Source organism: Dromaius novaehollandiae, chromosome 3, assembly GCF_036370855.1.
Source record: "Dromaius novaehollandiae isolate bDroNov1 chromosome 3, bDroNov1.hap1, whole genome shotgun sequence".
In the NCBI taxonomy this organism is placed as follows: Eukaryota; Metazoa; Chordata; class Aves; order Casuariiformes; family Dromaiidae; genus Dromaius; species Dromaius novaehollandiae.
In genome coordinates this window covers 101963121-101976887 of record NC_088100.1, presented here as the reverse complement: position 1 = coordinate 101976887, position 13767 = coordinate 101963121, and the positions used below count along the sequence as shown (strand labels likewise).

General features: G+C 42.1%; 1 protein-coding gene across 1 annotated transcript; it reads right to left on the bottom strand.

Annotated features, from left to right (window-relative positions):
- Nucleotides 1–200: 200 nt before the first annotated feature.
- PRPH2 (peripherin 2) lies at nucleotides 201–9769 on the bottom strand. The gene is made up of 3 exons (XM_026123305.2): nucleotides 9109–9769; nucleotides 6663–6909; nucleotides 201–457 (listed from the first exon to the last, which is right to left on the bottom strand). Exons 1-3 carry the CDS (start codon nucleotides 9687–9689, stop codon nucleotides 221–223), a joined length of 1065 nt encoding a protein of 354 aa, XP_025979090.1. The 5' UTR covers nucleotides 9690–9769; the 3' UTR covers nucleotides 201–220.
- Nucleotides 9770–13767: the final 3998 nt, after the last annotated feature.

The window sequence follows — 13767 nt, the reverse complement described above, 5'->3', positions numbered from 1 at the left end:
TGGTGGGGTTATTTCCCCCAGAAGTTATGAATATGGTGTACTCACAATGTGGATCAATGTTTCATCCCAAGGTGCACTATGTTGTATACTCCCATATATAAAAAAAAGCATGTGTAGAAATGCATGTTTTGATGGTTGATATATAGCTTTAAAAAAGCAGATATTCACAATTCTCAGTTTTTTCATTCCTCTTTGATAAAAGTCCACATCATTTAGAAGCTCAACTGACCGTTGTGATGGCTGGAGTCTTTCCACCTTCCTCTCCTTGAGCCCCTTCGGCATCTGCTTCCACCTGATTGAACTTACCAATCTTTTTCAAACTCTCCAATGTGGACTTGAAAGTGTCTTTCAGGCTGTTCTCTAGAACCCACCCCTCACTTTCACATTCGGGGTCTTCGGGATTTGCGATGCTTTCTAGAGAGGTGTGCAGCAGCCGCAGGCCAACCATCACGGACATCTGTGTGATATGAGGGGAGAGACAACTCAGGCAAGTTTCTATATGCTCCTTGGCACCTTCAGTGGCCCCCGCTATAGGTGAAGTGGTGCTCGCCCTGTGCCTCTGGCCCTGTAGCCCCGTTTCAGCTTTGTGAGTCGCACTGCAACTCTGCTCCTCTACACCTACCATCCCCACTGGTGCGAAAGGTGCCAAACAGCTTCCACTGGGGGGTTGTGAGACTCCTCCGAATGAGAGGAGCGACCTTTCCCTCTGAATGGCCAGAAGGAGTGAGAGAGAGAGATGGGAGGAAGAAAAATCCCCTTCCAAGTAGGAAAGGAGAAGGTGGGAAAGGAGAATGACAGAAGCTGAAAGCGGTGAGCGCTATGGGAAGTATGCTGTGCCTGTGTCCTGTGACAGCTGATTAGCAAATGGTGCGTGTACCAACTTATGAAGGAAATACCATGTACATGGCTGCTGCAAAGCAGCAGCTTTGTGCAGTCCTATGCACAAGGGGGCTTTGCACATACTGCTGATTCACAGGGTAGAGAGGTTTTCATGGTACCACTGCTCCTGTGCACTAGATGCTCATAAAGCTGTTTACATGCATAACATTTTCCTCTGCCAAATCCATTTATTTTAACTCTAAGTGTTTTCATTTCATATTGACCTTAATATGTTTTGCAAGTATATTAATCTGATCAAGGAGATATTCATGAACCAGCATCTGTTCAGGACAGAGCAGCATTAGCATTTGGGCCATCGGCTTGTCCAGTTCAAAGTCTGTTTTTGTTCTTATATAGATTTGTGCAAATAATGAAATCAAGGCAGAAGGTGATCTGTATCTGTTACTAATTGTATCTGAAACAAATTTCTATTTGTGATAAAATATTTACCAATCTCAGCAGCCCTGACTGAGGCTTTTTCTACTGTACTGTGGGACGTAATATCCTGGACACCAGCAGCACCCCCAAGCCTGCCTCCGGAGAGGGAATGTTTTTAACCATTCTTCTGTCTTCTAACGTTGTTCAGGACAATCTGACTCCCATCTAAGTGGCTCTTAAGAACAAGAGTGGATACTCTGAGAACTAGAGAAAGACAGACAAAACAGCCGCCAGAAGAGCCAGCTCAGTGAAGTGATAGAGCAGGTGGTCTACAACCATGATGGGGCAGCAACAGGATTAGTTCAGTCTTTCGTGTGTTTGGTAGAGCTGAGATCTAGACCACTTATTCTCATTAACAGCTTCACAGGATTTGTTCTGTAAGTGATAACACTGTTATCCTAGCCAAATTCTCAAGGAAGTGACTACTTCCAGTCTTCCTAAACTCTAACAGCTAGAGGGGTTGCCATCCCTGTGTGTTACTTACCTGGCCCAGTGAGGCCCTTGGAGAGCTGCCCGGGGCCTGCAAGGTGCTGCTCTGTTTTGACACTTTGGAATTGGACAGGGAGGAAACTTGCAAAGTTTGCGACTACAGCATTGGGCAGCCGGGCACATCTGAAGTTGGGATTCAGCCACTTAGCATGGCCAATTGCAAGATTCATACTTGGCTTTTGGACTCCTTTAAAAGATGGGACTTCCTCAAGTATGTGCTGCTTTGGACCATTCATTAGTCTATCATCTGCCCTGTCATCCTGCTCATGTATCATCAATGTCTCCAAACTCTTGGAAGACTAAAGCTACATCTGGTTACCCTTCAAATTTTCAGCTTTTCTCCTTTCACTCGAGATCAGAAAGGGAGAAATATTGGTCAAAGAAACAAACTTCATCAAATACCTTTCTATCCAAAGGTAGCTTTGGTGTCTTGTTTAACATAGGCATATGTGACCTTTCGCTCCTTGGTCTTTTAAAAGGCTCCTAATGGCCCTGAATCTGGACATAATCTTATGTTTTTGCGACTTTACCATGTTCTAGGAAGATTTAAATCAACTGACACACCATTCTATAATGGTCATAAGAAGTCATAAATCACATAATAGTAGTCTTAAGATTTAAAGTGTTTGACAGCCTCCTTTCAATATGAGCCCTGGTTTTGGTGCTGTCAGTCATAGGACCAGCCTCATTCATATTAATGGTTGTTGCAGGTAAACGATTGGATAGGATAGGATCAAATAAGATTGGATCCAAAAGATCACTATCTACCTGTGCTACCTTATTGTACGTCAGCAGGGGCTTTTTGTGACTGACTTGCAAAGTCCCACTCTTTAGCTTTGTTTTAACTCAGCTGTGCAGAATTAGTTGTCCTCGCAAGTTTCTTAAACTGCTCTAAGTTGCTAAATATGGTCCTACTTTTAATATGGAAGGTGCTCGCGTGGAAAGGTGCAGCTGACCAACCCTCAGATGGGAGTCTGTGACATTTTCTCTCAGTTAGACTTCCTTTTCTTAAAGTTCTGCTCAGAAAGGCTTTGAGCCCCTGGACTGAGGCAGTGCAAAGTGGATAGTCTTGTAAGTGAGCCTGCCTTTTCTGATGGGTGAGAATCCAGAAAGCTGGAGACAAGTATCTGGTAAATGAATCTATCATCTCCTGTATGATAGCATAGAGCCTTAGACCATGAATTTTGCTAAAGTAAATTACTTGGTAAATTATGTATCCAGAAGCCCTAATGCAGGAAGCTTTTTAACAGCCCCCCAGTTATTAATGTGTGCAAGTCTTGGCCAGGATACTTAAGAACTGCATGCTATGCATAGATCACATTATCAAATAAATTATGAAAGGCAGCTGGCATTGTCTGTTACTTCAGAAGCGTCTGTTAATGCCTCAGCATGCTTTGGCTTTGCAAAGATACCGGGCGCTGCTAATGCCTCAGCATGCTTTGGCTTTGCAAAGATACCGGGCGCTGCAGACCCTTGCTTAATAACAATCCAGTAGAGAAGCACCGGTTGTCAGAAAGCCAGGGAAGTTTCATTGATTTCCTCTGGACAATGGACAAACTGTCATAAAAAATTCTCATCATTTTAACAGCAGCTTTAAAGTTGCAGGAAGAACAAGTCTGCAGTGCTTCACTGCAGCCGGATGGGCTGGACAGGGCCAGGCTGAGCTGGTGCATCCCCACCATGGCATGCTCTGCCTCTTATTCACCTGTGCCAGAATGAAATTTCTGTCCTCCTGGACAGTCCCTGCTCCTCTGCTGCATGTGTGTGACTTCGTGGGAGAACACAGGACAGGCCAGCTACCTTGGCTTGTGATGTTACTCAATGATAAAGGTTTTTTTCATTCTGTACTTTTGTGGTCCCCTTTTTTAACTCAGTGTTGACTAACTGCTTAACAGATTGAGCCTCTCTGAAATTCTCCTTTGCTGCAGTGAGCCATGCTTTTATGCCCTCTCTGCTAGACTTCTGCAATATGCTGCTCAAGGACTGGTTTTGATGGTTATCATCGGGAGCCCACATCTATAGTGTTGATTGCAGCAGACAGTTTGCTTTCCAGTGCACAACATAGCATGTCGTACTGGCACTTACTTGCTTTGTTGGCTTCCCGACTTCCAGAGTTCAGTTTGGGGCTCACTCTGCTATGGTGAGCATGGGATGAATCTCATGGTCTCAGCCATTGCAGTGGCTGTGATCTATCGAGCTCTGCAATATTATACTATGCTAAGAATTTAGAGTATCCTAGAAATCAGCTGTTGCCCTCCATCCTGGCGGTCCTTACTTTTAAAATGCTCTGCTCAGGGCAGCCTTGAATCCTCAAATTTCCTCTTTTCACTGCCTGGAGCAGGTTAAAGAGGCAGTCAACCTCACTCTGCTTAACCTTCAAAAGCAAAGCCCATCTGTTTACCAGGGTTTAGCCTGAGGCGGCTTAGCTAGAGCATGGTGTTATCTTTTTTTGTCACCCTGATGACTGGTTGTCAGTCCTTCTGGGAAGCCTACCGGTTTTGTTAGTAAAAGCAGCAGGTAGATAATAACGTGTTCCCAGGAAATGTGGCATTCTGCATGTTTTCAAACAGACGTTTTAATGCTTCAAAATATATTCATTCTACTGTGCATCTAATGTAGATGCTTTAAATCCAAATGGCCTTCCCCGAGATCCCTATGCTCATTTGGCATGTTGCATTTTTCTGTGGTTCAAAGCACAGCTATGATTAGCATTTTTCTCTGTGCTTTGTACCACTTCCCAGATATCAGTATCACTAACCCAACTGGAAGAGTCCTCTGCGAGCCCCGCAAGTGCTTTTACCAAGGTGGTGCTGCAGTTGTGCAGCTGCCTGGAGTTCACATTGGTTCCAGATACAAAGTGAAACAGGGAAGCTACTTTGCTAGCATTTTTCTTTCCCTTCTCAGCAAGCCAGTCAAAGAGAAAATAAAACAAGAAGTGCAAAGCCAGTATGCTACCTCCCCACCGTATCACATGCTGTCTAGAGTGAAATCTTACCTTAGCCAGGGGTCTGGACCTCTGTTACACTGCTACTCAGGATTTTTTTTTTTTCCCTATTCTGACTGGAATTTAAAGTAAGTGGTGATATTCCAAGGGAGACTAAATTAATGTCTGTTTCCTGCTTTGCTTTCTCTCTTCAAAGTCACCCTGTTTCCCTTAAAAGCAGAGGGAATTTGAGATCCAATCTGGACCCTTTATTGCAGAATATCAGGCCAGTTTTAAATATTCAGGGGATCCAATTAATATAGCTCAGGACTGCAAATGCTTGTAATATATCTTTAAAGGTCTACCCTGAGAGTCCTCTGATTACCTGAAAAAAATCTCAGCATTTATTTAAAAAAAAAAGAACATGATATTTCATATTACTTCACAGCTTGAAAAACTTGAAAGGCATACTTTGAGGAGTTGAAAATAAAATACAGTACTTCTACCAATATTCATGTTACTATATCATTGTTATCAATCTTCCAGAAGTAGGTCCTGAGTCATGAGTTTTTTGCAGCTGGCATTAGTATTTCTGAGTAATTTTCACCTAAGTTTTTGAATATCTTTCCAATTTTATACAGCTGAAATACCTTTCTCTTCAAGATCTCTTCATTAAAATTTGTGTTGAGATACCTGCTACAGACTTCTCTTTGTTTTCTTACCAAGTAATATTTCTCAGCCTGACATAGTGGTTATTTTTTAAATAATGCAGCATGGAGTAACTTTGTGATTGTTTGTTTTCCCTCTTGGTTTACAAATTATTTGGATGGGTGTTTATTTTTTAAAAAGCATGCTCATTCCAGGAAGGATGTAGACCAGGGCTTGTATCAAAATGTAATCCATTTTTTAAACTTGCATTTATCTAAATTTTAAAAAAGCAGGCTGAATTATTTAAAATCGTCAATGCCATTTGGCAGCAGCCATTTCTGGTGTTATAAATAGCCTGCTTCCCGCTGTATCCTGCAGTGAGGTACAGCCCTCCCTGCCACCATGCAGGCCTGCCCTACCTCTGCAGCCAGTGCCTCACGCTCCAGTCCTCGTGACACTTCCAGCCCACACTCCCTTCTTATTCCCCACTTACTAAACACCACAGCTAGCAAACTGGCAGAGACCCAAAGGCCGAAGGACACGTTTTTCTCACACTGAATAAACGATATTTTAGCAGCAAAGCTGCGTTTCAGGTTATGGGCCGCACAAATACCTGCACTGTGCAGTATTGACACCTTTCAGGAATACATACTGGGGTTTCTGGAAGAAGCATAAAATAAAACTGATCCAGATGCTTCACCTAGGCTACTTTTTGTGACCAAAAATGTTGATGAGCCTGAACAACAACCTTAAAACAAATGCTGATCTGAAACTGGACATTGCACATGGCTCTAGGTCTCAGGTTTATCAGCACATAAAACTCTCATTCCATTTTCTGGGCCGTAATATACAGCCATCTCTTTCTGATGGACAGCTCTGAGTAGTTTTTGTTTCTCACTAATGGTGATGCATGTAAAAGCGATGCAGCTAGGTAGCTGAACTCTCTCACCCTCTCTTTCCTACTCAGCACTCTGCCTTTTGCACAAAATCTGGTATTAACATTGGTCCTTTTCTTCTGTTGCTGTTGGGATATTGTAGGCTCTGTCAGGATTGCTCTGAAGGGGGACTCTGTAAGCTAAACACCCCCACCTCTGTTTCCCAGCTCTGTCTCCAGCCTGGGACCTTTCCAGCCTTACCCAGACATTCATTATTACGTGGGGTTTGGGTAATTTAATTTAAATAGATTTTTAACTCAGAAGCACGCGTTGGAAAATTCTCTGTCCTCCTGGAACTGGAGTGTTAGCAAAGCAGAGGAAGTCGAGGAATTGCCGTGCCGACAGGTTACCTCGAAAAGCCAGACGAGGAGGATGACAGCGCCCATGGAGCTCATCATGCTGGTGTAGTAGTGCAGGAGAGCTTCCCTGCAGCCGCGGCCCCAGAGGTTGAGTTCCTCCGTTTGGTAGTCATAGCTGTAGTGAGCCGAGTTGTTGGTGATCTGGTACTGGATGCAGGGTCTCGGGGAGCTGGGGTTGCAGCAGCTGAAGGGGACGCCATCAACCAGGTACCTCCCATCCACATTGCTTTTGATGCGACTGTATGCAGGTAAAGGCAGAAGAAAGTGTGAATACACTCATGCGCACACACATAGATACACTGGAGAAAACGCAAATGCGAAAGGAAAGCAAAGGCAATGTAGATTTTCCACAGTGCTTCCTGGCCATGCGATTTCCCTGCATCCCCTATTTATATAGTGGCATTCTTCCCAGATGTTTTCCCTTTCTGAAATCCTTTTCTACGTCAAGGCTAAATAAAATCTGTAATTAACTCTGCGTTATTGGAAATGCACCCTCTCTAGTCACTTCTTCAATAAAATTAATTTTTAAGAAAAGTAAATGGAAGAGAGAAATTTCATGAACAGCAATCAGAAAAGAGTGAGCATAGAATAATTAAGGTTGAAGGGACTGCTGGCAGCCATCTGACCTATCTAAATGCCAAATGCAGTCCAGGATTTCTCTCTAGATGTACAATGTGCCCTGAGCTGGGTCTAATTCCCATTGATGTGTATAATAAGTGCTCTATACATTTTAGAGAGATTGGATCAGGCCTTGATTTTATGAATAATATAAAAATCACAGCATAGAGGATGGACTCTCACCCTCCCTAGAATTAAGGACACCTTTGCTATTGAGTTCAAAGAGGCCAGATTATCCCACCATTTGTGTGAGCAGAGACTGTACAATACTGTGTAGTTCAAACCTTCAATTTACTGATTAATGCCCATTTCTGATGCCCTATTTACTGTCACAATAGTACAAAGAAATCACCAGAAGTCTCACAATCCTCAGCACGACATCATTTGCTAAAGATAATATAACCTTGTTTTCTCTCTGTGCTTTGCCTCTCTACTGCTGCTGGATTAAGTTACTGCTTTCAAATCTTCATATAATGCTGGCAAGGTGAACTTCTTATTGTGTTTTCAAGTAGCTATTTATACCCACGGGCATACCTTCACAGTGCAAATACTCCCTTATTAAATAGTCATTGAGTGTATTTGTTATAACATTGCAGTGCAATAGGCTAACCCTGTAATAGCTTCACGGTAGTGGCCTAGTTCAGAATTATAAAAATAACCAGATCACCCAACTAGCCAAAACAGTATGCACAAAGACATAAATGAAATACCATTTACACATTCAGGCAGGGATCCCATGAAATACACAAAGCTTTTTTTCAAAATCACTTCAGACATTTTTAATGTATGCAGTATATTTTAAAACTAGACTGCTTCTAGTTTACAATATTCATTGTGCAGCCATAGAGCACAAACCTAAAGAATGATGTTCTCAAAGCACTCTCAGTAGCCATCTCTTCCTCAAATGTTAGTTTATTAAAAACTTGCAGGTATTTATGCTCAATGCTCACTTTTTCTTTTCAAAAGTTCATTTATTCTCATGTACATGTTTTTACTTGTGCTTGCTGCGCCTGACCTCATTTTGAGATTAATACCCTTTCAAGTACTGACATCAGAACCATTAAGGTGTTTCTGGTGAACAATCTGTTATAGTTTATATAGAAAAAAGTGACGTTTTCACATGAAGTTTAAAAAAAAATAAGCACAAGGATACATTTTCAACATGTAGGAGGATGTAAAACACATCTGCCTATGTTGGCACCCAATATTGTCATAATGCTGAAGCAATCCATTAAGTGAATTTAAAAATAAAATTCTAAATCTTAAGAATTTAAAATGCATGGGTTATTGGTAAAATGTTACTGTTTCTGTTCATCTCTATGAGACTGATTAATTGCCAGTACCTGAAGTGGAGCTTTAAATGTGGTATCAACAGTGTATATCCAGATGACCCGTTTTGCTAACTCAATAAGTCCAGCTGAAATCTGCTTTAGGAATAGTGAAGTTTTGATACTTTGCTGTTAGCCAGACACTTGATTTTGGGAGTAAGTATGTGTGGCTCAAAGTAATGAGTTTGTAAAGAGGTAAAAGATAGAAAAGACATTTTTTAAGCCTGCTCACCTTACTTTACATACGAGTGGGAATCATACTTTGGTGCTTTATATTTTATGATGTTCTGGATAATGTTAGAGGAATTTGTCAGAAGAGAAAGTAATCTATCTGAATGCTTGGAATCCTTCTTAAACCAAGAGCAAAAAGAAAAAAAAAACATTTTACACAAAATCCCCTCCAGCCAGTGTATGTTGTAACATATGTTTCTTTAGCGTAACACTGATAAAATAACGATCCTATGCAATACAAACTCCATTAAATCACTTACTCTTTCACTTCTTTGGAGCTGAAGTCCAGGTATCTGTTGCTGATCCACTGAATTTCAAACCAATCTCTGAAGCCATTGTTTCCACAGCATTTGAACTCAATCTGGAGCATGTCAATTGTCTTCTTCATGAAGCACCTTCCAGGGGTGTCCGTGTCCCTGTAGAACTTCATGCTGTTCTTGAGCCCGTGAGCCAGGGTGCTCTCCAGAGAGCCTCGCATGAGAAAGCAAATCAGAGCCACAAAGAAAATGAGGATGTTAAAAAGGAAACACAACGCCAAGTAAGGTTTCAGCAAAGGCTTCCACTTGGCAAATTTAGTGGGATCCAGAGAATCATAACAAATTTTGCCAGCAAAACCATTGAAGGCGCAGGATAATACACCCATCAATATCAAAGAATTGGGCACAAAATGGCTTTCAGCATTGTCCATCACTTCGCTTCGCTTGCGGAGTTCGATTTTGAGGAACAGTCCCATGCTAAAAACAGTGATTCCGGCAAACACTGAAAACCAGTTCATGAGCCATAGTCCCTGAGCTAGTTTTACCCGTTTCTTCTGGTTGAATTTGACTTTCAACAGTGCCATCTTCGTAATGTGAGTTGCTGAAAGTTTTCACAGTCTGAATCCTTTTCAGTGCAAGCAATTCTAGAAAGAACCATTCAGGCGTTTAAAGAAACTCTGAATGGCATAGTATGAAGTGAGCCACTGCTTGGTCCTTCCATCTTGAGCTCCCCAAGTTAGGTTTCAAGCTAGTAAATATTCAATGATCCAAATTAACAATTTCACATTAGTAAGAATAATTGGCAATTAGGACCTACAACTATTTCTGGTGGTTCCTTCCAAGCAAAGGAGAAACAGTCTCAAGGTTTCAAATGATTTGATCTGGATCTGCAAGACGTCATTCTAATACCTTTAATCATTTGATCCAATTTAGAGAAATGTCTGTCAACAGATGAGTGGAAATAATCCCTCATTTTACTATTTAGTAGATTTGTTCTTTCTTATGATAGGCTACTTGGTAGAATGTGAAAACTCACAGGTATAAAAAGAACTTTGTTACCAGAAGAATATGGATTCTTTGGTGAAGAAGGAAGAAGGCTCCTAGATTAAAAAAAAAAAAAAAAGACTGCTTGAACACAGAAACACTTCCTCTACGTGATCCTGGTTTATTCATATCTACAGCCAGGAACACCGTTCCAGTCATTATCCTTCTCTGTTTACCCTAGATGACATCCTGTGGCTTATGTGTTCTGGAAGCAGATAAGCATGTAGTTTACAGTGACCTAAAAAAACTAAGCTTGCTATTTTCTATTTACTTTCAGGGTTTGTACAGTCTCCAAGCCTTGACAGGAGAGAGGAGAAATGAAAGTTCAAGGAAACTTGATAAATAAACCACAGCCTAAAATCTAGAAATGTTTTTTTCCAAAGTGAGCTGATATGAGCAGCTTATTGGGTAATCACGGAGCCAAGCAGGTAACCAGGACTGGCCAAGGAGACACGGAGAGGAGTTGCTTACGCCAGGCAGGAATATGACCCAGGGATCGGGAAGGGAGTCTCAGGCCATCATTGCTAGCTGGCACAAGCGAGGTGCTGCTGTGGTCCTTGGGGAATGCCACTGAGCGTGCCAAGGGGACTGCAGGAGGCAGGGCAGGACCCACTGCCCTCCTGAATATGCACCCCATTCACACTGCAGCCCGGCAGCACGGGATGGAGAGGGCCTCAGCCCTCCGTGGGCTGTTACGTCCCCCCTTGCCCTGAGCGGCAGTTTCAGGAAAGCACAGATGCTGGGTTTTGCTCTTTTCAGTGCTTTGGGAGTTTTGCTCACTTCGAAGTATCCTCTCCTGCTCCCCCTCTTGCGGCCCTCTCACCATGCAGAGGTTCAGGCCTACTGGGTACGGCCTGTGCTGGTTCACAAGTCACGGAGGAAAGCTCTGTAATGAAGCAATTAAACTAAACAAAGGGGAGGAAAAATCTGGTCCCATGAGCAAAAAGCCAAAGCAGACAGGCAAGCGCTCAGGTGCTAACACCGCACATTAGGAAGGAGCAGCCGTGGCCTGGGGATTGACCTCATTTCTCCAGGCAGCCCCGAGGGGGACCTGCAAGGCTCAGCCTGACCCACAGCCCCTCAGGCTGTCCTGACTGCTTTGGAGTATCCTCTAGTGGCTGAAAACAGAAGAGCTACAGAAAGCTCAGGGAAAAGTAAAAGGTGGTGTAGTCAGCAAGGGGAGTGCTCAAGAGGAAGGCAGTGTAAAAAATAGTTATAAAATAGTGCACTGAAAAACAGTATTTTGACAATCTGCAACTGCACACTTCAATTAATGCTGCTCAGTTACTGTTTGAGAGCTCGGGATACAGGAGATTACTTGCTTAACAACAAAGGATATCCAGCTGCTACTTTTTACTGCACTAAGCAATAAAAGATTTTTGTGATGGACCTTTCCTGGCCCAGCAAGCACTAAGTTCTCCTTGGCCCGTGCTCTGGAGAGGAGCTGAGCTGCCCAGGCTGTCAAAAACTGCCAGTCTGGGTGCTGTTGCAGGGACCTGGAGAGCAGCTGGTAACTGGGATTTTCTGAAACTGCTGCTCAGCAGGGCTCTGCTGCTGTTGCAGGTGAATAGCAAGTGTGTAAAAGGAAAGAAAGAAGGAAATTATCTATCTGGTGCTATTCTTTTTACTTGCTATAAAGTGGATGAAAAGTGTCATTTCTCTGGAGAGCCCGTTAAATATTTTTGTGCAGTAAACCATAGCACTGAAAGAACATCTCTACCGGCTTCCCTGCAAAGTATCACATAACCCTGCACTGCACGTTGCTACATTTCACTGACTTCTCCAGGGCTCAGCTAGGAAATACAAAATAGTTTGGAGGGTATATTTATCTGACAGCTTGAAGTTAGTCCTACATAAATGAGACTGAAATTATTTCCCTTCTTGTCAGTGATGACAGAGTGAAACTCTAGTAAGCGAAAGAGAATTGTATATTAGGTCTGTGAGTCACAGGGCTATACATTGAAATACGTTATGCAGTGCACTTAATAAGACAAGAGATAGTAAACCTGCACACAGCAGATGTAAGCCTGGTGTCACTCTGGATATTGGGACGTTTGTATTCAGGAGCACAGATGCCAGTCTGAATGCCTGTTACCTTAATAATTTAACATTCAGATGTTCACAATAGATCTGAGCAACTGATAAATCAAAAACCATGTAGTCGTATTCAGTAGCGTGCTTCCTGTTAGTTTGGGAATAAAAACAGTGAAACAGAACAGGCAGCATACACTTCAGTGCTCATTGATCCCTCCAAATTTACTGTCTTACTCCTCTCCTTAAACAAAGGTAAGAGGAGAGGTCCTAATAAATCACTCATAAATAGTTAATGCCTTCTGGGAGATGATCAGTGATTAACCCCATGTCCAGGAAGGGGCACTCCGATGCTTCATAGTTAGACCTTCAAGATTTCGAATGATACCTTGGCTCCTTTGAAGATGTCACAGAGAACAATCCACACAAACGAAAGAACTGAGATTTGGAAATTTGCTGCATTTATCCAAGTAGTTTCAATAATTCAATACCAGATGGGAGCTCAGACTGGCCAAAACTACCCACATACCAAATCAAATCACCATGCTTTGAAGCTTTAAAAGGGATCAGTGACAGTAAATCATATGCTATATGCTGACATTTCCTTCAGAATATGAAGTTATGCTTTTAAAAGTTCAGAGTTAATGCTTCCAGCTTATCCCAGACACATAGCTGAAAAGCTCTGTGCAAGCTTCAGCCCAGGGACTGCCAGAGCAGTGCTTCCAACAGTGCAATCTAGCTGAGGAATAAATCAATGCTAAATAGCAAAAGCCACAAAAACCTACACCTGTGGCAGTGAGGAAACCGACCTAAAAACAGAGAGAAGGGAGTTATGGACAGAAAAGGGCAATCCTCTCATTCTCAGAGATGTTGTTTGCCAAAGTGCTGTGCTTATCTGCAGGTAGTGCTCCCAATTTGTTCACATTTCCTAGTGTTGGGAAGTGCCCAACTCATGCTGGGGCCCATATAAAAATGTAGATAAACTGATCTTATAGACTCAAATTGATTAGCTGAGGGCTGTCTCAAGCAGAATTACCTACAAAAACAGAAGGTTTTGGAGGATCATCAGGAAGCGTTTTATAGTGAGGACAGCATGAAGAAGAAAACTATTTTTATCTGGCATCTGGTCTTCTTACAAATCCTTAGTTTGGCTGGGATTTGCCTTTAATTGGGGCAGATTTACTGACTCTTCCTACTTCAAATAGAAAACATTGAAACTGGGCCATAGCAGATAAAAGCTAATTGCAGTGAGAATGTTTGAGTTATTGGTCCCCTCAGAGGTTGCATATTAAACTCAAATGTATAATTCATATGCCATTTTGGAGAAAAAATTTTAAAATAAAATCTTCAAATCATAATTGATCTGCCAGAAGTCCCCATGAAAATGTTTGAGTTCAAAATATGTTGTTAAAAAATTATCATTTCTATGGATAACAATGCAATATTGATACCTTTTGGAAAAGCTATGCCTTCTAACCTAAATCCAAAAATTATCAGTGAATGTTGAGAGGGAGGAAAATGTTGTTTTTAATTCAGATGATCCAGCCTCGTATTTGCTATACAGTCTGCTGCCCAGTGCTGAACCAA

Excerpts from the sequence above, each read along its gene's own strand:
- PRPH2 (XM_026123305.2), bottom strand. The coding sequence starts at position 9,689 with ATGGCACTGTTGAAAGTCAAATTCAACCAGAAGAAACGGGTAAAACTA. Across the intron at positions 6,910-9,108 it reads AGCTCCAAAGAAGTGAAAGA|TCGCATCAAAAGCAATGTGG; the intron begins GTAAGTGATTTA and ends ACCTGCATACAG. Across the intron at positions 458-6,662 it reads TCCTCGTCTGGCTTTTCGAG|ATGTCCGTGATGGTTGGCCT; the intron begins GTAACCTGTCGG and ends CATATCACACAG.